The following is an 18,909-nucleotide window of genomic DNA, read 5'->3' on the forward strand; positions in this document are numbered from 1 at the left end:
GTGATGTCTTCACTATTATCCTACAATGTAGAAAATAGTAAAAATATACAAACATCCTGGAATGAGTAGGTGTGTCCAAACTTTTGACTGGTACTTGCTTGATTAATTTGATTAATATTATGGCGTTTCTATTCCATGAAAAACAAAAAACCCTCTGGGTTACTGTTAGGATGGAACGGAAAATATGGTGGTGTACAACGTGATGTCTGGCAGTAGAGTACTGGGCTATTTAGCTAAAGAATCCCTGTGCCGTGCTTGTCTCAGAGCAGCGCGAAAGGGTGCTAAAATAGTTGTAGGCTTTTGCTTCTAACTTCAATATGCGCTTTAAATAAGACCTACACCATTTTTAACAGTATATCTAAAAATATTTTTTCAATGATGCGACTCTCCGCCAATAATTAAAGAATTAGAGGATTGGAGGCCTCTATATTAATATCTAAGGGTCATTTTCCATTAGGATCTGTGAGAATATCTGAGAATATCTAAGGGGCTTTTATATAATTCTAAATTAATTAATAATAATAATCGATTTGTTTAAAAAGTAACGATATTTTGGAGATTTTATTTTCATTTAACCTAGAGTGAGTGAGAAAAAGGCAATTCTTGAACATGGGGTGAGACATTTTCAATAAAGCCAGTCATTTAGAATTATTTATTTCTGGAGAAACCTAACTTGATTATTTAGCAGACATCACTTGCTTATATTCAGTCAACACATATCTTAAGAATATCAAGGAATATATGAACATTTTGTTTCTCCATGCTTGTCTCAGAGCAGCGCTTAATGGTGCTGAAATAGACGGCCACAGCAGGAAGGCTATGTATTCTGTGCCCACTCGTGGTATCTCTCTTCGGTTACACATCCTTGGAATAGCAGAACAGCATAACGGTCTGGGTGGCCCTTGCTGTGCCTGGTGAGCAGTTGGTCAAGTTCTGTTGTCAGAAGAGGAATGGAAATGTCAGGGTGAACCGAAAACCTGACAAACCCGCCACATATGTTGACTCTGCCTGTCACAGCTCACAGGTGTGGCTGGCATGGATATATATATATATATATATATATATATATATATATGGAAATGTCAGGTATATATATATATATATATATATATTAAAAAATTAATTCTCAGAACATTAACCATGTGTGTTCGCTTGTTTTGTACTGTTCTGTAATTTCGACCCAATGATTTGTCTGACAAACAAAGAACTTTGCGTCCTGCAGGCCCAACCTTGGCCCTTGAGCAATTTGCTCAAAATTGCTACAGAAAAAAAGGAATAAGATCAAGAAGATTAAGGAAAGCATAAAGATGTTGATGAAGAAATACTGTTTTGAGTTAGAAATGTAACACTTTAGAGTGCTTAAGCATCGAATACATTGCAAGTTGAGGGATTTTCACAACATTAGCCGGGCTATAAAAAGTCTATTGTCCTGCTAATAGGAATAATTTGCATGACGGGCTACATTCTTTATTGTAACCACAATGTCACACATAATTTGTATCTACCTTTCCAATTACTTTTAGATTTTGGGAATTACAAATGTGCGCTTTCTTTTTAGTTACATTGTTTTAGTTCGAATGTGCAGACTTTTTTTCTTTAAATTATTATTTTATGTAGGATGCTACATTTTTGACTAGTTGCAACTTTAAGTAGGGCTAATAAAAAAAATCCTACTTCTATTAGGTTGTTAAGCCTTATAGCCTACCTCAGCCAGTTAAGTTATTTTATATAGGTCGAGGCTTCGAAGAAATAGACTCCAATTAAGCCCTCTTGTTGTTTGTAAAGTCAAATTCAAAATTCAAAAGGCACTCGCTGTCACTTTGGTATGAAGAGATTCGGGAGACAGGCGCAGGAATGCGTAATCGTTTTTTTTTATTCAGCCCAAATTACGGCGTGCCGTGTAAAGGCACGGGGCCAAAGACCAAACAAACACGTAACAAAAACACAGGGTTGAAACCCAAACAAAAGAGCGAGGAGTACCTTGAATGATTATCACATGGGACGAGACCCGTAATCATCTGTGCAATCCACAAGGGCACGAAAGCCCAAAACACACAGCACAGGTACTCACACGCACCAACTGACACTGTAACAATAATCGACAAGACCATGGAAACCAAAGGGCACATATATACAAATACTAATCAGTGGGAATAGGGGACAGGTGTGCTTGATGAAAGTTCCGGAGGGATCCGTGATACTCGCACATCTGAGCTATCTTTTTTGCAGGTGCATGGCAACACCTGGATAAGATGAGAAAAAAGAAGAAGGAATCCGCACACTGCTCTTGATCGTATTACTGATCTTTAATAAGCTTTTACGTATCGGCCTCACGGCCTTCGTCAGAGCTTTTGGGAGTTTTGCTAACCCTTATGTAGACCTAGCCACACCCACATCCGTTCCACGCATCGAAAAGGGTTGGAGGCGAAGGAAAACAAATAAGTGCTACCAAATATAACAATATGCATTTCATAAATATTCAAATAAAGTGTGTACATAAAACATATTAAACACGTCTGTAAAACCACAATGAGAACATCGACCTACCAAGCAAGTTTTCATAAATCATTGGGTACAGTGTAACAAAAACGTCAGAGTAATCTGAAATAGGAGCATAATTCATGTTCAAATTTACAACATAACATACATAGGCATTTCATCATTAAGTCCTTTAGGAAATAATATCTGGAGGGTGAAAATCCCAAAACATTGTCTTTTACTCAAGAGTATTATTAATATCACCTCCCCTGTCTGATATCTTAACTTTCTCTATTCCACAAAATCTAAAGGTAGAAGTGTCATGTTTTAGATCATTAAAATGTACTGCGACTGGATAATCCCTGTCCTTTCTCCTAATTGAACTTTTATGTTCATTGATTCTCTGTTTGAGATAATGAGAGGTTTTATCTACATAGCACAGCCCACGTGGACATTTAATAATGTAGATAACATGGGTAGTGGAGCACGTAATAATGTAATTTATTTGGAACCGTTTTCCTTTATGTGGGTGGCAGAAATATTCAAACACATCATACTGTTGCACTGTGCGCAACCTCTGCATTTAAAGCTACCATTTGGAAGAGAGCGTAAACGAGCCTGGCTGATTTTCTTTTGTGGCTGGCAGTTGCCATGGACCAATTTATCGCGTAAATAAAACATGCCAGTGTTTCTTGACCGCATCTCCCACTTTTCGCGAGTTCAAAGTATATGTGGTTGTGAACATTACAGAATGTTCTTTAGCATTAGCGGGTATTTTTTGTTGCAGTTCATCTCGTGTTTTCCCCAATGCCAAATTAAGTTGGGAAGGGGAGGGGGGGTTCATACCTAGCGCGGCTATTAGACAATTCTTTAGTAAAGGTTGAATAGTCTATTGTTCAGCTAATAGCCCATCCTGCTCTGCTTGTGAAAAACGAATAATAATACTTTTCCCCTTTACACGTTCAAGATTCCAATTGATAAAGTGTTTTTAGCCACAATTGGCCCCAACCCCAATTAATACATTTGGGCACATTCAATAGCATGATGGACTTTGGGCAAGAATGTTGAGGGTTCGAAACCTGCTCCCTGCTTGCTATAATGAATGAGTTTGAACCACCTGGTATGGGATATGGCTGAAAAAAAAAAAAAACTAAATAGCGATTTTCGTAAATTAACTTTATGACCAAAAAATATGCACAATCGTTTGTCTCTACATTAACTAACATATTCCTCTCAATTGTACATTTTTTGCTTGACTCGTTATGACATTATAACCACATACATTTGCTTCCCCGTAATGTTTTGTCAGCCAGCTTTGCTGAAGTCACCAGGGACGGGTGGCCCAAGTCAAATTCGTCATTGGAACCACTCGATATGATTGGTCATATAAAAACCTTGGGACCCAAATGCATAATGAGTGCTCTAACTCCACCTTGCAGTGGTCTGGAGCAATGTAGCTCTGTAAAACAATGCTAATCGCGTCAGAGAAGTATTAGCTTGTGTTGTCTTTTGAAGCTACCCTGGCCTTTAGACAACCCAAGTGGCACAGCGGTCTAAGGCAATGCATCTCAGTACTAGAGGCGTCACTACAGACACCTTGGTTCCAATCCAGGCTGTATCACAACCGGCCGTGATTGGGAGTCCCATAGGGCGGCACACAATTGGCCTGCCTTCCATGTAGGCCGTCATTGTAAATAATAATAGTTCTTGAGCATATGATACTCCCCAAAGCATGACGAAATACATAGAGGTGTATCACAAGCTAAACACATCTATTTTGTCAACTTCCTCTGCTTCCTTCTCCTGGTGTCAGACAGGCAGACTTTACAGTGGATGTGGTGCTCCTCCAGCAGCTCTCTCATGAGGTTTTCTCTGTACTTTTGGTAATTACTTGACTTATGAGGGATTGGGGAGGATGATGGAAGGGAGAGGATGATGTGCCAGTGGGTATGTGGGTGAGATATTGTCACTACAATTGCATAATGGAGCTGTATGTGAACCGTATATCCAATCACAAAAATACCTTGTCAAGTAATCATCTCACCTGTTAGTTGGCGGTGAACTATGTGGCCATAGGGCAGCAGTGTCGATCAGATGGAAAAATATCTTCTTATACCACATTCTACAAAGTTGTTTATCATGTCCGACTTATCTACTGCCCCCATTTTGAGGTTATAGTCAAGCACACAGTCTGGTTATATTTTTCTCTCTCCCATCAGGTGGTCCACCTTCCCTGTGGCCGACATGGTTATCGTAATTTCCAGACTATTGAGCGCACCTGAATATAAGCCGCACCCACTGAATTAAAAAATAATAATGATTTTGAACATAAATAAGCCGCACATGTCTATAAGCCGCAGGTGCCTACCGGTACATTGAAACAAATTAACTTTACGCAGGCTTTAACAAAACATGGCTTGTAACAAAAATAAATAGGCTTTAACGAAACACGGCTTGTAACAAAAAAATAATAATTAGCAGTAAGCTTTAGTTGTCTTTTTGCACTGAGTCAATTCCTCACGCTGCTGTTTCCAACGTCTTATCATCGACTCATTAAGACCCAGCTCCCGTGCAGCAGCTCTATTTCCTTTTCCAACAACCAGATCAATCGCCTTCAACTTGAAAGCTGCATCATATGTATTTCTCCGTGTCTTTGCCATGATGAGGGTGACAAAATGACTACCGTAATCAGAATGTTGGGAAGTTTGAGAGCGCTCGATTTAATCTAAACAGTAAACAAAAAAGTTGTTTGACAACCCGTTCGGCAATTTCATTTGTCTAATGAAAGCTTTCATGCCACCAAAAAACTGAGCACGTCACAGAATGTGTTTTTTTGGAGAAAAAAAAATCGAAAGCGGGAAAAATCCATACATTAGCCATTGTTTAAGCCGCGAGGTTCAAAGCGTGGGAAAAAAGTTGCGGCTTATAGTCCGGAAATTACGGTACTCTATGGACAGTGGACAGGACATGGACGTCTCGTTTGTCATGCCACTTTACTGCCAGCTGTTGACCGTTCTCCTTGAATTCCACCTCCCCTCTCTGCATCTTCCTGCATCTGAATGCCTGCATCCCCTTCCTGTTCGACCTGACTGTGCCACAGGACCCTGTGCTGTTGGAGAGCAGATGCTGGAAGAGTGTGGGACTGCTGTACCAATTGTCCACATACAAAATGTGTCCCTTGCCAAGATGAGGAGCAAGCATGGTCATCACCACAGACCTGGACACACCAAGCCCCTCATAATGTTGGATGTCAGTGGTGGACCCTGTGTAAACTATAATGTCCTGGACAAATCCTGTTTTCACATCGCACATGACAAAGAACCAACCTTTCCATAACATCAGGGACTCATAAACGCATAGGTCCTTGTATGGCACAAAGACCCGACCAAATGCTGATGTCAGGCTGGTAAGAACATTTCTTATTTTGTATAACAGGTCATTTAGGTTGCAGTTGCATTGTTGACGAAATGCATCGCAGCAGAATTAGGAAGTGGTCTTGGGAAAAGAGGTTGGTAAAGAAGGGAGTTGCAAACATAGGATATGTGCTCCAGTATTCTCTTCAGGAGTTCTTCTTTACTATTCCCATGAGAAGGACATTCACCAGGAAGGTATACATTTCACTAATTGTGGTTGTCACCCATTTAGCGAGTTTCCCCCTCACTCCTGGCTCTCTCTTCTCCTGTAGCTCCAAGGCATAGAGATTGGTCTACTCTACTATGTCTCCCACCAGCTCCTCTGTCAGATACAACTTGAAGCACTCTGCCTCTGATGGAAATGGCAAGGGGCTTGCACTCCAGACTTGGACTCATCAAAGCAAACAGCAGGGCCAGGAGGGGTGGCGGCCTTCCACTGTCAGCCTGCCTCCTTCACCACCAGCATCTTCAAAGGGACCTGGAACTTTGCCAGTGGACAAGGGGTCCTCAGATTCAAGGTTGGGGGGCAGCTCCTCACTGTCACTGTCACTGTCAGAATCCGATTCCTGACTTTCATACTCAGACTCATTGTCTGAATGTAAAAAAGAAAAATCTCTGAATTTCCGCATTTGTGAGTTGTCTCCTTTTGAAAGACATTGCTAATGCCACAGCTTATCTCACTAGCTACATACATAAACAACAACACTGAATGGCTCAGAGTGGGAGAGAGAGGTTACATAATTGACTGCCGGCACGCGCCACTTGTATCAATAAATCACTATCCGAAAATGTTTTGTGTAGTAATTATTGATATATTTACTGCTTTATTCACATGTTTTTAAGTACTGGTGACAAAACATGCATTCCGATTCTTGCATAGATTTCAATGGGCACATATTATGTGTGTAAAATACATTTTTTTGGTACTGATTATGATGAGCTAAGCTAATTCCAGCTATGTGTGGAGCCATGTTTGCTGACATACAATGCATACCGGGTTTCACGTAATCGTCTGTCGAACCAAAGATGTTATATCAAAATTAGGTGAGTAAGGGTTCACTCATTTTTCGAGAACTTCCGGAAGTGAATGGCATGATGTAAACAATTTGTAGACGACACACCCCCTTCAACATGCATGCTATAAACTAGAGGTCGACCGATTATGATTTTTCATCGCCGATACCGATTATTGGAGGACCAAAAAAAGCCGATACCGATTAATCGGGTGATTTTTACATATATATTTGTAATAATGACAATTACAACAATACTGAATGAACACTTATTTTAGTCTCAAATAAATAATGAAACATGTTCAATTTGGTTTAAATAATGCAAAAACAAAGTGTTGGAGAAGAAAGTAAAAGTGCAATATATGCCATGTAAAAAAGCTAATGTTTAAGTTCCTTGCTCAGAACATATGAAAGCTGGTGGTTCCTTTTAACATGAGTCTTCAATATTCCCAGGTAAGAAGTTTAGGTTGTAGTTATTATAGGACTATTTCTCTCTATACCATTTGTATTTCATATACCTTTGACTATTGGATGTTCTAATAGGTACTTTAGTATTGCCAGCCTAATCTCGGGAGTTGATAGGCTTGAAGTCATAAACAGCGAAATGCTTGAAGCACAGCGAAGAGCTGCTGGCAAAAGCAGGAAAGTGCTGTTTGAATGAATGCTTATGAGCCTGCTGCTGCCTACCACCACTCAGTCAGACTGCTCTATCAAATCATAGACTTAATTATAATATACAGTGGGGGAAAAAGTATTTGATCCCCTGCTGATTTTGTACGTTTGCCCACTGATAAAGAAAGGATCAGTCTATAATTTTAATGGTAGGTTTATTTGAACAGTGAGAGACAGAATAACAACAAAAATATCCAGAAAAACGCATGTCAAAAATGTTATAAAATGATTTGCATTTTAATGAGGGAAATAAGTATTTGAACCCCTCTCAATCAGAAAGATTTCTGGCTCCCAGGTGTCTTTTATACAGGTAACGAGCTGAGATTAGGAGCACACTCTTAAAGGGAGTGCTCCTAACCGCAGCTTGTTACCTGTAAAAAAGACACCTGTCCACAGAAGCAATCAATCAATCAGATTCCAAACTCTCCACCATGGCCAAGACCAAAGAGCTCTCCAAGGATGTCAGGGACAAGAATGTAGACCTACACAAGGCTGGAATGGGCTACAAGACCATCGCCAAGCAGCTTGGTCCGAAGGTGACAACATTTGGTGCAATTATTCGCAAATGAAAGAAACACAAAAGAACTGTCAATATCCCTGGGCCTGGGGCTCCATGCAAGATCTCACCTCATGGGGTTGCAATGATCATGAGAACGGTGAGGAATCAGCCCAGAACTACACGGGAGGATCTTGTCAATGATCTCAAGGCAGCTGGGACCATAGTCACCAAGAAAACAATTGGTAACAAACTACGCCGTGAAGGACTGAAATCCTGCAGCGCCCGCAAGGTCCCCCTGCCCAAGAAAGCACATATACATGCCCGTCTGAAGTTTGCCAATGAACATCTGAATGATTCAGAGGACAACTGGTGAAAGTGTTGTGGTCAGATGAGACCAAAATGGAGCTCTTTGGCATCAACTCAACTCGCCATGTTTGGAGGAGGAGGAATGCTGCCTATGACCCCAAGAACACCATCTCCACCGTCAAACATGGAGGTGGAAACATTATGCTTTGGGGGTGTTTTTCTGCTAAGGGGACAGGACAACTTCACCGCATCAAAGGGACGATGGACGGGGCAATGTAACGTCAAATCTTGGGTGAGAACATCCTTCCCTCAGCCAGGGCATTGAAAATGGGTCGTGGATGGGTATTCCAGCATGACAATGACCCAAAACACACGGCCAAGGCAACAAAGGAGTGGCTCAAGAAGAAGCACATTAAGGTCCTGGAGTGGCCTAGCCAGTCTCCAGACCTTAATCCCATAGAAAATTTGTGGAGGGAGCTGAAGGTTCGAGTTGCCAAACGTCAGCCTCGAAACCTTAATGACTTGGCAGAAGATCTGCACAGAGGAGTGGGACAAAATCCCTCCTGAGATGTGTGCAAACCTGGTGGCCAACTACAAGAAATGTCTGACCTCTGTGATTGCCAACAAGGGTTTTGCCACCAAGTACTAAGTCATGTTTTGTAGAGGGGTCAAATACTTATTTCCCTCATTAAAATGCAAATCATTTTATAACATTTTTTACATGCATTTTTCTGGATTTTGTTGTTGTTATTCTGTCTCTCACTGTTCAAATAAACCTACCATTAAATTTATAGACTGATCATTTCTTTGTAAGTGGGCAAACGTACAAAATCAGCAGGGGATCAAATACTTTTTTCCCCCACTGTAATAACACACAGAAATACGAGCCTTAGGTCATTAATATGGTCAAATCCGGAAACTATCATTTCGAAAACAAAACGTTTATTCTTTCAGTGAAATACGGAACCGTTCCGTATTTTACCTAACAGGTGGCATCCGTAAATATAAATATTGCTGTTACATTGCACAACCTTCAATGTTATGTCATAATTATGTACAATTCTGGCAAATTAATTACGGTCTTTGTTAGGAAGAAATGGTCTTCACACAGTTTGCAACGAGCCAGGAGGCTCAAACTACTGCATATACCCTGACTCTGCTTGCACAGAACGCAAGAGAAGTGACACAATTTCCCTAGTTAAAACAAATTCATGTTAGCAAGCAATATTAACTAAATATGCAGGTTGTCACAGTTGTCGTATGGATTGGACCAAAACGCAGCGGGAATATGTATACTCATCTTCTTTTTATTTTGAAGAAGGAGAAACAACTAAATACGTATACAAAAAAGAACAAAATGAAACAGTCCTGTCAGGTGCAACAAACACTAAACAAGGAACAACTACCCACAAAATCCCATAGAGAAAACACCCCTCTTAAATAGGACCTTCAATTAGAAGCAACGAGGAGCAGCTGCTTTCAATTGAAGGTCCACCCAATAAACATCACATAGAAACAGACATACTAGAACTAACATAGAAATAGACTAACAAAGAACATAGCCCAACAAACCCCGAAACACTCTAAACAAACACCCCTCTTAAATATGAACATAGCCCAACAAACCCCGAAACACTCTAAACAAACACCCCCTGCCACGTCCTGACCAAACTACAATAACAAATGACCCCTTATACTGGTCAGGAAGTGACACAGGTTTAAAAATATATACTTGTGTATTGATTTTAAGAAAGGCATTGATGTTTATGGTTATGTACACATTGGTGCAACGACAATGCTTTTTTCGCGAATGCACTTGTTAAATCACCCGTTTGGCGAAGTAGGCTGTGATTCAATGATAAATTAACAGGCACCGCATCGATTATATGCAACACAGGACAAGCTAGATAAACTAGTAATATCATCAACCATTTGTAGTTAACTAGTGATTATGTTAAGAGTTTTTTATAAGATAAGTTTAATGCTAGCTAGCACCTTACCTTGGCTTCTTGCTGCACATTTGCATAACAGGTAGTCAGCCTGCCACGCAGTCTCCTCGTGGAGTGCAATTTAATCGGTTGACCTCTACTATAAACAGACCAAACTCATCTTGTCTCCTCTTACTTTCTTTGGTTTCTTTGAAAAAACAAACATGGCAGCTCGCAGAAACTACCCATCGTCGGATTACTTTCCATTTCTAGAAAGTCTTTTACTCAATTATAAAGATCAACGGTGAGCTCACCAGTGATGTGATTAATTATAAATAGTAATTGCTATTAGCTAATTCATATTGTAGTTAATGTCAGCCGAGAGTTATAAAACTATGACCGCTTGTGCGCTAGGACAAATGTAGCCTACATTTTCAGGTTTGGATGATTGTGTTATGCTGTAGCTACTTCTGTGAATGTCTGAACATTGCATCCAAAAATAAACTGCTCAAATTCTGAACATAACTTTGTAAAGACTGTGTTTGTACAAAATATTTCTGAAAAAATCAGTGTGGCCAGCTCAAATGCTACAGGGACCACTGTAGAATGGGTTTGATTGTACGCTACAGGGACCACTGTAAAATGGGTTTGATCGTGCGCTACAGGGACCACTGTAGAATGGGTTTGATCGTTCGCTACAGGGACCACTGTAGAACTGTAGAATGATCACACCCATGTGTTGGTACGTGTGAAAACGTTAAAGTCCCAAGCTACAATAAATGCGCCATCAGGATATGCTGTTTCTAGTTTGCACAAAGTCCAGTGTAGTTCCTTGAGAGCCGTCGGCTTGAGGGGGAAAATACACGGCCATGACGATAACCTGACGATAACCGATGACCGAAGAGAATTCTTTATCTTATTTGGGTTTACACTATATGATAGTCTGTGATGCTTCCCCTCCTTCTTACTGTAGCAAGGGAATGCTTTGATGTTGATTCGAAATTAGGACAATTAATGTTTAGCAGTTCCCTCAAGATTCATACTGCACATTATGACCACCTACTTATTGTAATTAAATATTTCCTAAGTGTGGCATTTGAATTACATTAACAAAATACATGGTTGAAGAAGACATTTTTCATATCTTTCATATCTACTTGAGTCATCGCAGTATGTACAGTAGACTACAGTAGTAGAAGAATAACGTATTGGACGGAGACCATATCAGTCAAAACCACTCAAAAACCCAAGAGGGATTTCACACACTTCTAACCGTCTCCAAACTAGCACTGTGATAGCTACAATGACCTCTAGTTGACCTTCAGCTCAGTCGCTGCCTTCAGCTCCCTCTCTCTTTCTCCCCCTCTCTCTATCTGTCTCTCCCTTCATCTTTCTTCCTTCCACACTCACTATCTCCCTCTTTCTTTCTCTCTCACTCTCCCTCTCTCCCTTTTTGTTTTCTTTCTCCTCTCTCTTTCCCTCCCTGCCCTCGTACTGTACGGTACACTACAGATCTCACCACCACACTGGCACATACCATAGACATACACACCAGTCCATGTGTCACACACACTCAGATTTGCGGAGAGCTATCAGTGGAGAAGCCCTTTGCTGGGTCCTGACAAGGCCATACAGTTCACTGCTGATCCAGACTGTCTGACAGCTGCGTGTGTGTTGCGTGTGAGCGTGCGCGTGTGCGTTCGTCACTCTCACAAAGACTCTGCTTGTCAGCACTAAAGTCGAGAGGAGTTGGGGCCAACTGTGAGTGAGGCAAGGTTGAACTATGGGAGGGGGGAAAACTATGGACATAAGAGGGAAAGCTAGGAGAGAGGGCACACTGTGACAGTGCAAACTACTGCAGTATGAGGCATTCTGAATGTATCTGCTTCATCAACTGAACTGTCCAGATGTGTTTTACTCTATTCTGAATCCATCCACTATTTCCAGTGAGTTCAGTCAGCACAGTGAGTTCATTCAGCAGTCAGGGGTTAGGTGCTCTGCCTTGATGTTTGCAATTCATCTGCTGCATAACCATATGGGCGGCAGGTAGCCTAGTGGTTAGAGCGTTGGGCAAGTATCCAAAAGGTTGCTAGATCAAATCCTCGAGCAGGTAAAAATCTGTCATTCTGCCCCCGAACAAGGCAGTTAACCCACTGTTCCTAGGCCGTCATTGTAAATAAGAATTCATTCTTGGGGCCTCCCGGGTGGTGCAGTGGTCTAAGGCACTGCATTGCAGTGCTTGCTGTGCCACCAGAGGCTCTGGGTTCGAGACCAGGCTCTGTCGCAGCTGGCCGCAACCCGGGAGGGTTTGGCCCGGCAGGGATATCCTTGTCTCATCGCGCACTAGTGACTCCTGTGGCGGGCCGGGCGCAGTGCACGCTGACCAGGTTGACAGGTGTACGGTGTTTCCTCTGACACATTGGTTCGGCTGGCTTCCGGGTTGGATGTGCGTTGTGTCAAGAAGCAGTGCGGCTAGGTTGGGTTGTGTTTCGGAGGACGCATGGCTCTCGACCTTCGCCTCTCCTGAGTTCGTACGGGAGTTGCAGCGATGAGGCAAGACTGTAACTACTACCAATTGGATACCACAAAAAAGGGGTAAAAAAAAAAATTATGATTAAAATAATGTGTGCCCTGCTATGTCAACAGGCTAGGCAGTGTGAACAGATTTGAGCAGCTAAAATACAACTTGCTTTTTCGGTTAATGATGACTGGAAGGATTAAGAAGCATGTTATCCCATTTGAACATCAGCCTTTCAAATAAACAGAGAAATACATTGTACTGTGTGTCTGTGGGTTTCGGGGTCCTCTAAGGTTTGTGTTTGTCCCTGCTATTGTGAGAAGCAGTCGGTCCGTCGATACTGTATCGTGGTGTAAAAATAGCACATCCGCTTCTATTAATAAACAGCACATCCAAGGTCCTATCAGGAAGCTGACTATCAGCACCATTCTGGTGGCTGTACTGATGCTGAAGGTTGTGTATAGAATCAATATCAACACATAAGTGTGTCAACAACAAAAAACTATGATAAATCAATACCCCCCCAAAGAAACCATCAGTAGAATACTCTTCATTGAAAATAGGAAAGATTTCATGATGCCCCAGTCAGTGCTGCCATGATATTATTATTTGTTATGCTCATAATTTTGGGTTTGCATGCTGTCAGGTTTCAGTTCTCTGCTCTCTTTCTCTGTCATTCTCTCTCTCTCTCGCCCACATAGTGGACCTTTACAGTTCGTTCCTGTGCCTCCAACACCAACTCATCTCATTCGTCATCCAGCTGGAGGCTGCACCCACCCACCTGGACACCAAGGTTGCCCTCATTTGCAAATCTCATCTGCAGAAATTACAGTAGGAAAAACTGCTGCTCTTATAAAAAACAAATATAACAACTAGAGAACTAGTAGATATAGTGAAACATCTACGGCAACCAATCCCTTCCCATCTCACCCCAGCTGTTCTGTCTCTGACTGACTCAGAGCATGTGTAGGCTGTAGGAAGCATGTAGGCTGTGCCATTGTATAACACACTGTGAAGAGCTTTCCTATTAAGTCTTCCCAAGCTGCAGGAGCTGGCTGGCTGTGCTGGCTGGACAGGTTCAGGGAAAAATGCTGCACATAGCTCTGTGCAGGTACTGTATAATGGGTACAACATGTCTCTAGGCCTAATTAGGGTACACTACAACCCTACCTGGCTCAGTGCAGGTTTAGGGTGGAGGGTTAGGTTACAGGTTTAAGGTACCGGTTATAGGGTACACTACCTACAGTACCTAGCTATGTGTAGGTTTAAGGTAGGGTTAGGGTACAGGTTTAGGGTACATGTTTAGGATTCACTACCTACCTGGCTCTGTGCAGTTCTTATCCAGTGTGTCATTGTCTCCGTCCACGGCCATCAGCCTGCGTCCCAGACGGTTTGTTGTGTCAGCCAGCCCCTGCTCCAGGACCAGACCATGTCCTATGTTCGAGTTAGAAAAGAGTTAGGAACATTTATTTAAGTGTCACTCCACAATGATACAATAATACAAAATACAGATTTTCTTTCAACCACATTGTGGACCACTCAAATGGAGTTTTAAGGCACTAAAAACAATCACGGTCAAACACGGAGTAGTCCCCCCCATCATGGCATGGACTCCACAAGGTGTCAAAAGCGTTCCACAGGGACACTTACATCTGTAGTCTTGCCCATTTACTCTCTGAATGGCACACATACACAATCCATGTTTCAATTGTCTCAAGGCTTAAAAATCCTTCTCTAACCTGTCTCCTCCCCATGATCTACACTGATTGAAGTGGATTTAACAACTGACATCAATAAGGGATCATAGCTTTCACCTCAATTCACCTGGTCTGTCTATGTCTTAATGTTTTGTATACTCAGTGTATAACACATTACATCATCTATACACATGTATATATAAACAAAAACGTTAAAAAAGTACAGTGGATAAAAGGACAATTAGACAGTTAAAAAGAAACGTCTCAGTGGGAGGATTAGATGGCAGGCTTTGGCGCAGGCATTTACATTATTGTTACCTGATAGAATTCACATCATTTGTTATTTTCATCAGACCGTTAACATTTTGATTTTGGTTGGACAGCTGACAAAAAAGATCATCCCTAATTTAGTTGTATAACCGACAGTAAAGCACTGCATGAGCTTCAGTTTCAACGGAACCATCTTTACAAAATGTACATGCACGTTTATCCAGGGAAATATTTGTGTATCGTCTCAATAGCAAGAGGGACCACTCCTAGGGCTGTTGCTGTGACTGTATAGACATCACTCCGGCATTCACTCCACATCAAAATGTATATTGCTTGGATAAAACAGTACATCAGGAAAGAAACAGGAACATGCGTTGAAACACTGGGCTTTGCATCTCAAATCCTTATATAGCGAACTACTTTTGACCAGGGCCGATAGTGCGCTACTTTTGACCAGAGCCCTATTGGATATAGCTGCCATTTGGCTTTGCATATGGGGACTCTGTCACAGGAATAAAAGGTCCAATGTTGATTAAACCAACAAGCTGAAAAAGCGGCGGTCGGATATTCAGCACCATTGAAGCAAGACAGTGATAGAATCGAAATTTGGAAGTTCAGCACCACATGAGAGTGGACAGCGACCGTCTCAGGTGCAGCCACTCTCCACTGGGAGAATCCTTGGAAATGAATCTAGGTCTGACCAGGAAGTCAAAAGCCTGGAATGTAGTTAGGACTAACCAATGCTATAAGGGTGGCAGTCTATATTTATTTTATTGTGGCTTATCAAACCTATCAACATGTAAATAGACGGATGTGACTGAATATAATGGGACTCATTTGTAAGTAAAACAAGCCTGATTATAACAGACAAGACAGTGCTATCTCCAGCCCTAACGGTTGCTCATCTGTGGTGACGTATTTTACATCCTTTTACGTATGATATCATGTTTGTTATAATCCCTTAAGCTCCTTGTTATTCTAATACAATTAGGGAACTCTGCGACGTGTTTTATCCAAACAGATGATGTTCAAATTGATAATGCCATGTCAGAGTTTTTTTTCAATAGCTTTGGTGCAATTTTCACAAGTATATGGTGAATTTTCACAAGGCAGTTGTTTCAAAACTCTAAGCACATTTTCAATTGACTAAGTACAACACACAATTCACTTTTTCACCGCACTTAGCGTTTCATCTAAAAAGACATGTTTCACATTGCAATACATGTTCATATAAAGTAATTGCTTTTCACAATCCAATACTCACATTACTTTTGATATGATTGTCTTCTCATTTGTTAAAATACATTTTACTATTACGTAATCCGACTGCTGTTGTTCGATAATCACTTAACCGTTTGGTAAACCTGTAGATTTGAAACTGGTTTGTCCATAACAGATTTTGAGAACTATGCCCTAATTCATGAAAATGTACGTTTGTAAAGTATAAACATATAAAGTATGACATATACTGTAATGTACTATTATGATGATAACTATTTAGATTTTACTTCACAGTATGTTTGAAAAAATGTGATCATATATGTACTATGTGTAACAAATGCGTCCCCTACACAGTAATCATGTATCCAAAATGATGATCCTTTTTGATGGAGGAGGTTCACACTGCTTTACTAAAATGACATTAGCCAATACAGTACTGTAATACATGCCATTTACGTAGCAGACACTTTTATCCAAAATGACAACAGTGTGTCTATACATCTTGGTAGGTAACCCCAGTGGGAAACAAACCCACAACTCTGGTGTTGCTTGTGCCATGCTCTTACTAACTGAGCCACAGAGGACCACGACAATACAATACTGTAGAATACAATACATGATTACAATACAGGTAGAAGGTGTATTGCCATCGCCATGAGCATGCCATCTTCCTTCAGGCCATGAATGAGGCATGTAATGACATCAATCCAGACCTACTGTATGTCAGGTTTGAATTCACCATTCCAAAAGGTTTTTCCCTAGGTGTATGAACAATGAGGATATTTACTGCGATGTCAATGAGAACCAATGGTCAAATGTTCAAGACAGGCTTGATGCAAACTAGTGCCCGCTAAACATAATTTTTCTTTAATTAATTGAATGTGTTTCATTTGATTACAGTACATCTATGTTGTAATGATATCTGGTTGATATATATATTTTTTTGCATCAATGATTGTGAAAGATGACTTCAATGATTACACCTTTGATCACACATGGGTTAGAAATGATGGAAATTACATTTTCTGTAAATGTTGCTGAGAATTGGAAGGGTATTGCCTAATGTGAAAACAGTGTAATGTGCTGTAATTTACACTACTGTAACATATTACATTCAAAAGACAATTTTGAAACATGTATCTTGCATTGCTATTGGATTAACTGGTTGTTAAAATATCATTGTGTTAAGAAATCTATGTTCTCATGGTATTTCACTGTAAACTTATATTTTTGATCAATGATTGTGTGGTGAAAGATGTCTCCAAACAACACGAATGCACAACAAAAGGTTTTGAATATCAGCCTTGCTGCATTACAAGTGTTACCAGTTTGGAGTTTTGTACTAAGAGTTTTGAAAATTCACCAGATACTTGTGAAAATAGCACCAAAGCGATTGAAAAAAAAGCGGTATGTTCAAACAGGGACAACAGACTACATATGTATCTTTAATGGCATGATATAAACCTGTCTAATGATACAGAGAGCTGAGCCCTAAGGCAAGTGGGTAAACTGAAATGGTGGCCTAGGGGAGAATTTACAAAACAGCCCTGGGACTTATTGTGTGTGTGTGTGTGTGTGTGTGTGTGTGTGTGTGTGTGTGTGTGTGTGTGTGTGTGTGTGTGTGTGTGTGTGTGTGTGTGTGTGTGTGTGTGTGTGTGTGTGTGTGTGTGTGCTTGCGTGCATGGACATGTGTGTGTCTAGAGAAAGTTACAGAGATTAACATATTTCAGGAGTCAGAAGTCCACTGTATGTGTGTGTAGAGAAAGTTACGTAGATTAACATATTTCAGGACTCAGAAGTCCACTGTATGTGTGTGGTTCGTTAAAGCTTCACATACCAGTTGTGAACTAATCTGGTCTGGAGACATGAGGGATAATTCATATCAAAGGCAAGCCAGCATCAAATATGAACAGTTTCAGAAATACATGCCCTCATACTTTTTGTGCAGTCTGGAGTTGCAGTTGCTAGTTGCCAGTTTACAAGTGATTCCCCCATATTGGTGGTAGAAAACGATTTATTTGACTTGTCCTGTAATAAATTGCTGATTCAAATCCCAGTCCTGACCGTTCCCCTCTCCCCCATCTTTCAATTGTTTTCAATTGTTTACTTAATTTTGTAACATTGATGTAACTTCCTCAGGAATCAAGATCAACAGAGTATCAACAGAGTAACACTTTGACAGCTGAGTGACCTCTCCTGAAACAATAATTCAAGGACTGGTCATAGTTCATATATTTTGTGTCCTGGCGCATAAATGTATAGATTTAGGTTTAATGGGTCATTTTTGTTCAGCTCTTACACATAATTTATGGCACCAAAAGGATAAACGTACAAAAAAAGAACAGGTTTTGTGATATTGACGTATGCTGTTGTTCTCTGTCTCTTCAGTCTTCAGAGAGAGATGTAGCACAGTTCAATTAACACAGCGAGGTCATTTTCTGGCTGTACTGGTTGAAACCGACGTGGTTGTCCACAAACCCACGCAGCGGGCGCAGAACACTTTCTACCTCCAGCGCCCCCCAATAACTCCCCCTGGCCACCGCGACAGAGACAGCAACATGTCCAAAAAAAATCAATAGAAAACGAAAACAAACATGTTTTGGGCGTCTTAAAGAAGTGGATATTTGGTGTTAATCATGAGTGATTGACAATGACCTGTGACTCACATTATATTCTAGAACATATTGCCTACGTTTTGCATAGGCCGATACTGCGGCACATTGCCGTAAACTTAATGCACGAACATACGAAACACACACACACACACACATACATACGCTGCGATTACCTATCCACGTGAGTCAGTCAGGCCATATATAGGCTATAGCCTATACGTCCCCTATTTGGCTGCCTATATCTGAGTTTTCCAGATGCAGGTGGAGTAAACAAATTCT

At 40.9% G+C, this 18,909-nt stretch overlaps 1 protein-coding gene across 2 annotated transcripts in view; it reads right to left on the reverse strand.

Moving 5' to 3' along the window:
- slc24a4a (solute carrier family 24 member 4a) overlaps positions 1-18,909 on the reverse strand; it is a 79,158-nt gene that overhangs the window by 59,052 nt on the left and 1,197 nt on the right. For both annotated transcript variants that reach the window (XM_014193426.2, XM_014193419.2), the window contains exon 2: positions 14,148-14,261. In XM_014193426.2, the coding sequence (XP_014048901.1) occupies positions 14,148-14,261 (114 nt within the window). The remainder of the gene's footprint in view (positions 1-14,147; positions 14,262-18,909) is intronic.

The sequence above is a fragment of the Salmo salar genome, chromosome ssa01 (assembly GCF_905237065.1).
Source record: "Salmo salar chromosome ssa01, Ssal_v3.1, whole genome shotgun sequence".
Classification (NCBI taxonomy): Eukaryota; Metazoa; Chordata; class Actinopteri; order Salmoniformes; family Salmonidae; genus Salmo; species Salmo salar.